The sequence below is a fragment of the Terrapene carolina genome, unplaced genomic scaffold (genome assembly GCF_002925995.2).
Source record: "Terrapene carolina triunguis isolate 2854851 unplaced genomic scaffold, T_m_triunguis-2.0 Scaffold114, whole genome shotgun sequence".
Taxonomy (NCBI): Eukaryota; Metazoa; Chordata; order Testudines; family Emydidae; genus Terrapene; species Terrapene triunguis.
The window spans coordinates 79,085-90,090 of NW_020664465.1; the positions used below are offsets into that span (position 1 = coordinate 79,085).

Genomic DNA, 11,006 nt, shown 5'->3' on the forward strand with positions numbered 1-11,006 from the left:
TCATTTTTAAAAATGGGATGGCGTAGTCCTCCCACATTTTACCGGCCCTAAGGATGAGCGATGGGCGGAAGGGGGGCAGAAAAGAGCAAGCAGGGGGCAGGGTCTTGGGGGGAAGAGGTTGTGTGGAGGTGGGGCCATGGGGGAAGAGGCAGCATGGAGGCAGGGCCTCAGGGGAATGGGTGATGCAAGGGCGGGGGTTCAGGGAGAAGGGGCGGCACAGGGGTGAAGTCTCGGGGGGAAGAGGTGGCGTGTGGGGGCAGGCCACGGTTTGGGCACCGGTGGTCCCCTACTTTGAGAGAGTTTCCGCTGCTCCTGTCTTGTCACCTTCTTGACATTGAACACTGTCTTGACACTGACTGCTGTCCGTGAACATAAAGCTGCCCCCACCCCAGGTCCACCAGTACGACAGAGGGAGGATGGTCCAGTCGACACTTATGAGAGCTGGGTTCAATTTCCTGCCCTGACATGTGCTTCCTGTGTGACCTTAGATAATCCCCTTAGAGCAGATTTTTGCAAAATTGCCTAAGAGATTTAGGAACCTAAGCCACATTCATTTTCAATTATCCTTAAGCAGCTAAGGGCCAGACTTTCAAAGGTATGTAGGCATCTAAAGATGCAAATAGGTACCTAATACATTCTTTAAAAGCACATAAACAGATTAGGGGCTAGATTTTGAAAGGTATTTTGGAGCCTAGTGGGATTTTCAAAAGCACCTATGTGCCCAAAACTCATTGATATCAATGGGAGTTAGGTGCCTAGATAGTTCTGAAAATCCCACTACGCATCTAATTACCTTTCAGAATAGACAGTAGAGCTTTCAGCTCTGCATCACATACCCCCAACTTGTTTCAGATAGGGTAAATCAGCCATAGAATATCAGGGATGGAAGGGACCTCAGGAGGTCATCTAGTCCAACCCCCTGCTCAAAGCAGGACCAATCCCCAGACAGATTTTTGCCCCACATCCCTAAATGGCCCCCTCAAGGATTGAGCTCACAACCCTGGGTTTAGCAGGCCAATACTCAAACCACTGAGCTAGCCCTCCCCCCACTGGGTCAATGGATCAAATCCCCAGCTGGTGTAAATGGATGTATGCCGATTTACTCCATCCATGTATCTGGCTTCCATTGTCTGAAGAGGGACCAGCATTCAAAGGTGGCTTGCACATGCTAGAAAAAGAAACATTTTAATGAAGCCCTTGGGGAACCAAATTAGAATGTGAGGCTTGTACAGTAAAATGCATCAGAACCTATAAAAGACCCAAACCTGGGAAAATATTATCTGCCTAAATTCTCGAGAGCAGAAAGCAGACAATACATGACTCTGGGAAGAGATTGAAGGCATCACAAGAAAAAGCAATAAAAGGGGAACTAAAGATACCTGTCGGTGATCAGCAAATACCTAAGAAAAGTGGAAGATGTTCTAAAGCAGCATGAAAGGTGAATATGATTGAATTTGTTGCTGAGAAAGAAAACGTGTAGGGTCAAACCCAAGGGGTCTTTATTCGGGTCTTATTCAGGTTAAAGCTGTTCAAAAAATGGCTCGTTATTTTTTCTGCAAAAAAATGGAGAGTGGGGGCGAATTTCATCAAAATTTTCAGAAGAAAATTTGTCCTTTTCATCCCCAAACTGAAAACTGGAAATTTTGGGCTGAAAATCAAATAAATGAGACAGTCCAATTTTCCTTTAAAAAAATTTCTATTGGAAAAGTTTTCACCACCCTGCTCAGACTAAACAGGTTATGTGCATGCAGGGGTGAGGGATACCACAACAACAGATAAGTACTCAGGTAGCCTCAAAAACTTCAATCAATATGAATGAACAACAGTGGCTGGAAAAGTTTAGACTTTAGTATTCAAATTGCTCCAAAAATTTTGTCAATATTTCATATGGAAAAGAAAAAGGGAAATTGAGAACTGGTCAAAAAAAAAGAACATAAATTTCCTTCTCTGCTCCATTTTTGTAGTGATTTTTTTTTTACAAAAGTAAAAACAAAAGTGGATTTATCCTGAATTTTAATCAAAATTTTGAAATATTCAAGCTGGAATTTTCAAAGGAGTTTGAGGACAGTTTAATGCCTAATTTGCCTTGCTGCTTGGAAAATCCTACCATAGGAATTCAATGGGAATTCTGCTTAATTTCAATGGGAGCTGAGCACCTAACTCTCTGAGGCTCCTTTGAAAATCCCAATTTCAGACTTTTCCGACTAGCTCTAGGGTCATCTTATTGCAGTGTTAGATAATAATTTTGGGCTAACATCTTAATCTGTATGAGATGGAAACTAATAAGGAGGAAGAAGAAGAAGAGGAAAATGAGGAAGAAGAAAAAGAGGGAGAAAAGGATAAGGAAGTTAGGGAGAAGAATGATGATGAATTAGAGAGAATGAGGATGCCAGTTGAGGAGCTACTAGCTGGTGAGATGTGGTAAAAGCAAAAATGATTAAAGGTCTAGAAAACATGACCTGTGAGGGAAGATTGAAAAAAGCTGGGTTTGTTTAGTCTGGAGAAGAGAAGACTGAGAGGGGACATGATAACAGTTTTCAAGTACATAAAAGGTTGTTACAAGGAGAAGGGAGGAAAATTGTACTTCTTAACCTCTGAGGATAGGACAAGAAACAATGGGCTTAAATTGCACAAGGGAGGTTTAGTTTGGACATTAGGAAAAACTTCCTAACTGTCAGGGTGGTTAAGCACTGGAATAAATTGCCTAGGAAGGTTGTGGAATCTCCATCATTGAGGATTTTTTAAGAGCAGGTTAGACAAACACCTGTCAGGAATGGTTTAGATAATACTTAGTCCTGCTATGAGTGCAGGGGACTGAATTAGATGACCTCTCGAGGTCTCTTCCAGTCTTATAATTCTATGATTATAACATTATTTGATCATGAAAGGGTGATCACAAAAGTGTGTCTTGCAATGTCTCCCAGGACTGAGGTTCAAAGGCTCAAGGACGCCTCTCTTAAACCAAACATGGCTAAACTGCTCAGGCTAAATCAAACAGCCATCGACGGATTCATCCTCTTAGGATTCTCCGATCTCTGCGAGTCTCAGGTGCTGCTCTTTCTGTCTTTTCTCATTATTTACATTGCAACGATCACAGGAAATGTCTTGATTGTGGTAACAGTTCTGTCCCAGCATCGCCTTCATACCCCCATGTACTGGTTCCTCAGCAATTTGTCCTTCCTGGAAATCTGCTACACCACAAATATCGTCCCCAGGATGCTACTTGGTTTCCTGTTGGAGAAGAGTATAATATCATTCCCTGGCTGCATGATACAGTTCTACCTCTTTTGTTCATTGGGAACCACGGAGTGCTTGCTCCTTGGTATGATGGCTTATGATCGGTACCTGGCTATATGCTATCCGCTGCACTATGCAGCTGTCATGACTGGCAGGGTCTGCACCCAGTTAGCAGCTGGTTCCTGGGCATGTGGTTTTCTGATACCCATGATAACAGTATCTGTGATGTCCCATCTGACATTCTGTGGTCCCAATGAAATCAACCATTTCTTCTGCGATTTCAAACCTCTCGTAAAACTCTCCTGCACGGACTCCTACTCAGTCGAAACTACCGTTTGTATCTTGTCCTCAGCTGTAACCATGGTCCCATTTCTTTTAATCCTGGTGTCCTACACTCACATCCTCAGGGCCATCCTGAGTATCCCTTCCACCACCGGGAGGCAAAAGGCCTTCTCCACCTGCTCCTCCCACCTCATTGTGGTCACCACTTTCTACGGGACCCTGATTGTCATGTACGTGGCCCCCTCAGCAAACGATTCGCCAGCTCTTAACAAGGTCTTCTCCCTGCTGTACACCACAGTGACTCCCATGTTTAATCCCATCATATACAGCCTCAGAAATCAGGAAGTTCGAGAGAGTGTGAAGAAACTCCTAAGAGCAATGGTTTTGTAGGGTGGCAAATTGAAGATCACATTATGCAAATAAGAATAGGAGCTTCTATCTATCTAATCTAATCTATCTATCCAATACCCCCTACACCATGGTGTTTGGGGGTAATCATCCTTCTTTTTTAACCCCTTTTGAAATCAGCCACAAACATTGCAATGACCTTGAAAACCCTGACAATTAGGGGAATTGGTGAGTAACCTGTGATGAAGAATTTCTGGAGCTATCTGTAACCCTTGGAAATGAGAGAAACGTTGGGGAAGTTGATTGTAAATTAAGAATGGCCCTGTAACTAAAACAGAGGACTGACAGTTAAGAGATTTTGGCACTGGTCCTGACTCTGCTGGCAGTCTCATTTTGCAAGTCACTTCCTTCCTCAGTGCCTCAGTTTCCATAAGTGTAAAATGTGTTGTTATTAATCTCTGTAATGTATAGCTTTAAAATACTTGTGTATTAGACTTTATAGAGAGGACATTTTATTGTTGTTGTCACAGTTTCAGGGTTAAATGCACCATTGGCCCTCTTCCCCCACACCTCCAGCCTTCCTTGAGGTCATCCATTTAAGGTTTTAGGCTTCCCAGTTGCCACTTCTTTAAACTGCGGGAGTTAAAACTTGCAGTCCCCTGCACCTCAGTAGGTCTGACCAGTGTCGAGCACCAGTGGTTAACTCTTTCTCCAGAGGCTATAACAGTGTATACCAGAGTTGCCAACCAGTCTTCAAAAAGCAAAATACATTTATTCTTAGAGCAAAAGCATTACAGAGAAAACATATAAGAAACAATAAAAGAATCTATATGAGTGGTTCTCAAACCACAGCCTGCAGGTCGCATGTGCCCCAATTAGCACACACCTGCAGCCCAGCTGTGTGCTAAAGGCTGCAGGGCCGCATGGGGCTGGTTTACCAGCTGCCTGGCCACCCAGTGTCGCAAGGTCTGGGATGCCCGGCCAAGCAGGGCCAGGGGTCGGGGTCACCGGCCGGCCCCACATGGCAGGGTCCGGCCCCACATGGCAGGATCTGGCACTGCTGCCCAGCCAGTGCCGAATGGCGGAGTCTGGCACTGCTGCCTGGCTGGCACCACAGAGGGTCCAGGGTCAGCGTTGGGGCTGCCAGCTGGCCCTCGTGGTCAGGATCCGGGGCTGCCGCCCGGCTGCCCTGGCCCCATGTGGCCAAGCCCAGTGTCCAGGCTGCTGCTGCGCCCTGCATATAGGGATCCAGGGTTCCTGCACTCCTGACCCCACTTTGTGGAGGGACCTCTGGCTGGGAAGCACTGGGCATAGAGGATCTGTGGGGGGATGGAGCTGGGGGGACACGCTGTGGTTCTCAACCTGTGGCCCAGATAACACATTGTGGCCCACATATGCATCCCACAATGATAAATAGGTTGAGAACCACTGATCTATATGCATGCCAAAAGTTTACCAGAGATCACCCCCACGCTCCAGTCTAGGCTGTAGTAAGTGTCAGATTTGCAACCCCCACAACTGGTTTTGTCCCCTTCATTATAAGTACAAGTCAGTTTTTAAACCAGGAATCAGACCCCAACTGGACAGTTCATCTGTTTCTTGATGCAGCTATGGCCTTTGATCTCTGGCCCCTTGGAACAGGTAATCACCAGCCAGTTACCCGCTCTTCATCAAGGGCATAGCTGGGATTGTTCAATTTTCATTAACCCACCCCCAGGGATGCCCCAAGAAACCCACTTAGAGCTTATATTGTCCCAAAAGTCCATACCAGTCTGGCACATTTCAATACAGTCTTTTGAACTACTTGCACTACCCAGGTCCCCCATTTGTTGTTACAATTACTACTACACTACAATGTAGTAACTGTAGATATACTTACTAGCAACTGAGAGCCCATGCTGTCATGAACTGAGGCAGCTGAGTCAAATAATTCACCCTCTGTACAGCCAATGAAATTGCTGCATGCAAATTAGCTGTAGGGTGGTGGTTGGTTGAAATACCTCCAATATCACAACAGTCTAGGACTCCTGGGCTGAATGTAGCTGAAAGCACATGCTGTGACATGGGTGTAATTATGAAAGTCTAAATGGCTGAGCACTTAAAAATTGGGAGATAACAGACCAGAAAACCCACCCCTGGCTCCTTGTCCCAGTCCCATTCTACTTGCCCACTCAGTCCCAGGTCTCCACTGCTTAAGGCTTGTCATCCCAGTACCAGTCTCCTTGCCCAGACAGTCCAATTCCCTCTTCCTAGCTGGATGCAAGGAGGTCTGGCTGGCTGAAGCGGTGGGGTGAAGAGCCTGGCTAGAGGAGTAGGGGCCCTGTTGGAGGAATTGTCTGGACCGGTGGGGCAAGGGGATGGCTTGAGGGGATGGCCAGAGTGGGGGAGAACATCATGGAAGGGAGGGGCCTGGCTGGGTGGAATTGACCAAAGTGGGAGACAAGGAGCCATGCTGGATTTGCTAGACAAAGCATAAATATACAGAGGCTTGTAAGGATTAGATTTTAATCAGTGAATGTTGATAAACATTGATTTCATCATACACATACATGCAAAACTGCAGGGAGGAAAATGACATCATCAATAATCAAAATTTCCAGGTAGGCAAAGTAAGAAAAATGCTGCTTGAGAACTACTTATGAATTTGAGTTAAGGGGATATATTTCTTTTCTTTGTAAATTTAGATGTGTAATGTTGACAAGTCTGTGTGTGTTAACAAATACAAAGCTTTAAAATTTTTGAATCTTAACATCCACGGTCATAAAAATAATGATGGGGGGAGGAATAAGCTCAGTGGTTTGAACATTGGCCTGTTGTGAGTTCAGTCCTTGAGGGGGGCACTTAGGTATCTGAGGCAAAATCAGTGCTTGGTCCCACTAGTGAAGGCAGGGGGCTGGACTCGATGACCTTTCAGGGTCCCTTCCAGTTCTAGGAGATTCTATAAAATTTGGGTGCCTGTTTTCATCAGCCCTTGTGAGCTGGAGTGTTCTTTGAAGCACAAACCATTCTCCTACTCATGGGTCTCCAGCAGGATCCTTGTACTCACTGCCCGTCTCCTGCAAACTCGGCTACAGCTTCTACTTGCTCTTTTCGGTTCCTTTCTGGCTCTTTATAGAGACCAGCTGCCCTCTTAGAGAGGCAATTAATGGGCTTTAAGGACTCAGTCTCCCCTGTGACGGGGCAATATTGTTTCTGGACTCAGCTGTAACTCTTTAGGTTTTTCTACCTTAAAATATTTGCCCCACAACTCATTTCACTGAGTATGTTAGAAAGGACAAGAAAAATTCACAGTAATGTTGGTAATAGGCACGTTGTAAAAAACCAAGCACAGAAAAACTCTGTGGTTTAAGGCTGGTCGAAAAATGTCCACCTAGACATCTTTTTAATGGAAAACTGTGTTTGACAAAACACAAACTTTCAAAGAAGCTGCCTGCTTTCCAGGAACATGTTCGACTTTTCATCCAAATGCCCTAAACTGAAATTTTTCAGGCAAACCCATAAACTTTAGGTTTTTGTTTTGTTTTCTGCTGTTTGGGACGAAAATGTTATGTTAAGGCTCATTTTCCTCTTCACTTTAATGGTGTAACTGCAATGGGGCCAGGCTCTGGAAGTCCCAGGCTACGTCTACACTACCCGCCTGAATCGGCGGGTAGAAATCGATCTCTCGGGGATTGAATTATCGCGTCTCGTCGGGACGTGACAATCGATCCCCGAATTGACGCTTGTACTCCACCAGCGCAGGTAGGAGTAAGCGTCGTCGACGGGGGAGCCGCGGAGGTCGATTTACCGCCGTCCTCACAGTGGGGTAAGTCGGCTTGGATACATCGAATTCAGCTACGCTATTCGCGTAGCTGAATTTGCATATTTTAAAATGACCCCTCCCCCCCCGTAGTGAGGACGTAGCCTCAATGAGCTACAATCCCAGCTGGGTCCCCAGAGGGCAGTTCCAGGAGGGCGGGGTGATTCCCTGCACAGCCCGGGCAGAGGCAGCGCTGCCCTTTTCTCTCCCCTCATTCCGAAGGCTTGGCCCGGACCCGTGTCACAAGGTTGTGTGAGCTGGGTTCACGCTGGGAAAAGCCCTGAGTGGGGGGACTCAGGCTGGTGCAGAGAGGGGAGCTAAGCCCGGAGGTCTCCAGCCTGGCTCTCTCTCTCCTTCCCCTCTCCACCTAGTTCCTTGTGTACCCCGCTGCGGCTGGGCTGAATCTCGCCCCAGGGGGCCCAGCTGAGGGACACCCCATCTCTCTCTCGCTCTCCCGGGGGTCTCTCCTGGTGTCAGGGTCACCTTCCACTGACGGAAGAGGTGCCTGGCAGTTGCGGGGAGTCTCGCTTGCTCAAGTGGAGATGACTCCGTCCAAGGCAGAGTGGTGCCTGCCGACATTCCCCGCTCCGGCGGGGTCTGTCTACCAGCTACCTCGGCCCTGAAGCGCAGGGTCTCGCCTCTGCCCCACACGGAGGGAGCCATCATTGCTCAGTGTGTAACAGGGGGGTCGCTTAGCCTCCTGTACAACACGAGCAAGAGCCTTGTGTCCAGCAAGTATAAATGGGAGTGGTTCCCCCCAGGCTTTGTCTTTGGGTTCGGAAGCCCGGGAGGGTGCCGCCCCTCACTCCCAGGCTGGGGTGGCCGCATGGCCGGAGTGAGACTGCTGTCTAGCCCCGTCCCCAAGGGGCAGAGAAAGGGGGGGCACACAGCAAAGCTCCTGGCGTGTGTTTGGGAGCACAGGTCCCACAGACTGGGAACACATTTCAATTTCATTTTTTTTAATTTTTTTACACTTTTAAAAACTTTTTCTTACTGTTTAAAAAATATTATGTATTTTTCTTTTTTTAAGTTTTTGTCCTTTATTTTATTGTATTTTTAGTTTTGTATTCTTTTGTTTTATTTTATCATATATATAATATATACATATACATTTTTATAAATTTATATTATTTTTTTGTTTTAAAACAAACTTTAACTGAAATTGACCTGCAAGTTTTTCATTTTAATTAACAATATTTTTCTGTCAGAAAAATGTTCCATCTTGAAAATTTTTAATCTGCTTTAATTTCCACTCATATCTGAATCAATGTGATTTACATAGGATCTGGATAGAGGGGTGAGGCACAGTGACCTCAGGGTTAGGGTTTAAAGCAGGGGCCAGCAACCTTCGGCACACAAGGCCCATCAGGGTAATCTGCTGGTGGGCCGCAAGACATTTTGTTTACGTTGACCGTCTGCAGGCACGGCCTCCTGCAGCTCCCAGTGGCCGCAGTTCATTGTTCCCAGCCAATGGGAACTGCGGGAAGCTGCGAGGTGCTGTGACTGGGGACGGTCAATGTAAACAAAATGTCTCGGGCCTGCCAATGGATTACCATGATGGGCCATGTGCTGAAGGTTGCCGACCCCTGGTTTAAAGGGAGAGGGGTTAGTGGCCTGAAGTGGACAAATGGACTATAAGGTGGATAGAAAGCAGGCTACATCATCGGGCTCAACAGGTAGTAATCAATGGCTCCATGTCTAAAGTTGGCAGCTGGTATCAAGCGGAGTGCCCCAAGGGTCGGTCCTGGGGCCGGTTATGTTCAATATTTTCATTAATGATCTAGAGGATTGCTTGGACTGCACCCTCAGCAAGTTTGCAGATGATACTACACTGGGAGGAGTGGTAGAAGATATGCTGGAGGGTAGAGATAGGATACAGAGGGACCTAGACAAATTAGAGGATTGGGCCAAAAGAAAACTGATGAAGTTCAACAAGGACAAGTGCAGAGTCCTGCACTTAGGACGAAAGAATCCCATGCACTGCTACAGACTAGGTAGGGACCGAATGGCTAGGCAGCAGTTCTGCAGAAAAGGACCTAGGCAGTTACAGTGGACGAGAAGCTGGATATGAGTCAACAGTGTGCCTTTGTTGCCAAGAAGGCTAACGACATTTTTTGGGCTGTATAAAGTAGGGGCATTACCAGCAGATAGAGGGACATGATCATTCCCCTCTATTCGACATTGGTGAGGCCTCATCTGCAGTACTGTGTCCAGTTTTGGGCCCTACACTAAATGAAGGATGTGGAAAAATTGGAAAGAGTCCAGAGGGCAACAAAAATTATTAGGGGGCTGGACACATGACTTATGAGGAGAGGCTGAGGGAACTGGGATTATTTAGTCTGCAGAAGAGAAGAATGAGGGGGGATTTGATAGCTGCTTTCAACTACCTGAAAGGGGGTTCCAAAGAGGATGGATCTAGACTGTTCTCAGTGGTAGCAGATGACAGAACAAGGAGTAATGGTCTCAAGTTGCAGAGGGGCAGGTTTAGGTTGGATATTAGGAAAACCTTTTTCACTAGGAGGGTGGTGAAGCACTGGAATGGGGGTTATTACCTAGGGAGGTGGTGGAATCTCCTTCCTTAGAGGTTTTTAAGGTCAGGCTTGACAAAGGCCTGGCTGTAATGATTTAGTTGGGGATTGGTCCTACTTTGAGCAGGGGGTTGAACTAGATGACCTCCTGAGGTCCCTTTGAACCCTAATATTCTATGATTCTATGATTCAGTGTTCTTGGGGGCTGGAGGGTTGAGAGGATCAGAGAGCTTCCTGTCTCCCTCGACCGCTAAAGGGGAATTCTGTGGGCCTGAATTTTAGCGAAAATCAGGCTTCTCCTAATTTTTCTGGTAACTTTTCTCCACATCTCCCTTCCCAGCCCCACTCAGCCAGTTCCACCCAACATATAAGCAATAAAGTGTGACTTTCTAGACTAAAGGGACCCTAAGGGCTTGTCCATATGGAGAGTTAGTGTTGAGCAAGCTGGGAGGTGTAAATCTACAAAGCCATAAAAGAACATAACAAATGGCCATAGTGGATCAGACCACAGGTCCATCAACAGCCAGGTGCTTCAGAGGGAATGAACAGAACAGGCAGTCATTGAGTGATCCATCCCTGTCACCGTTTCCCAGCTTCTGACAAGAGAGGGTTTAATAGGGACCCCATCCCTGCCCATCCTGGCTAATAGCCATTGATGGACCTATCCTACATTAACTTACCTAGTTTGTTTTTTGAACCCTCTTTTATAGTCTTGACCTTCACAACGTCCACTGGCAAAGAGTTCCACAGGTTGAATATGTGTTGATCTATCTATCTATCTATCTATCTATCTATCTATCTATCTATCTATC

General features: G+C 46.4%; 1 protein-coding gene across 1 annotated transcript; it reads left to right on the plus strand.

Annotated features, from left to right (window-relative positions):
* Window positions 1-2,967: 2,967 nt before the first annotated feature.
* Window positions 2,968-3,909, plus strand: LOC113406639 (olfactory receptor 11A1-like). The gene has a single exon (XM_026652449.1). It carries the CDS (start codon window positions 2,968-2,970, stop codon window positions 3,907-3,909), a length of 942 nt encoding a protein of 313 aa, XP_026508234.1.
* The last annotated feature ends 7,097 nt before the right edge of the window (window positions 3,910-11,006 follow it).

Bases quoted from the DNA above. Each gene is read 5' to 3' on its own strand.
- LOC113406639 (XM_026652449.1), top strand. From the start codon at position 2,968: ATGGCTAAACTGCTCAGGCTAAATCAAACAGCCATCGACGGATTCATC.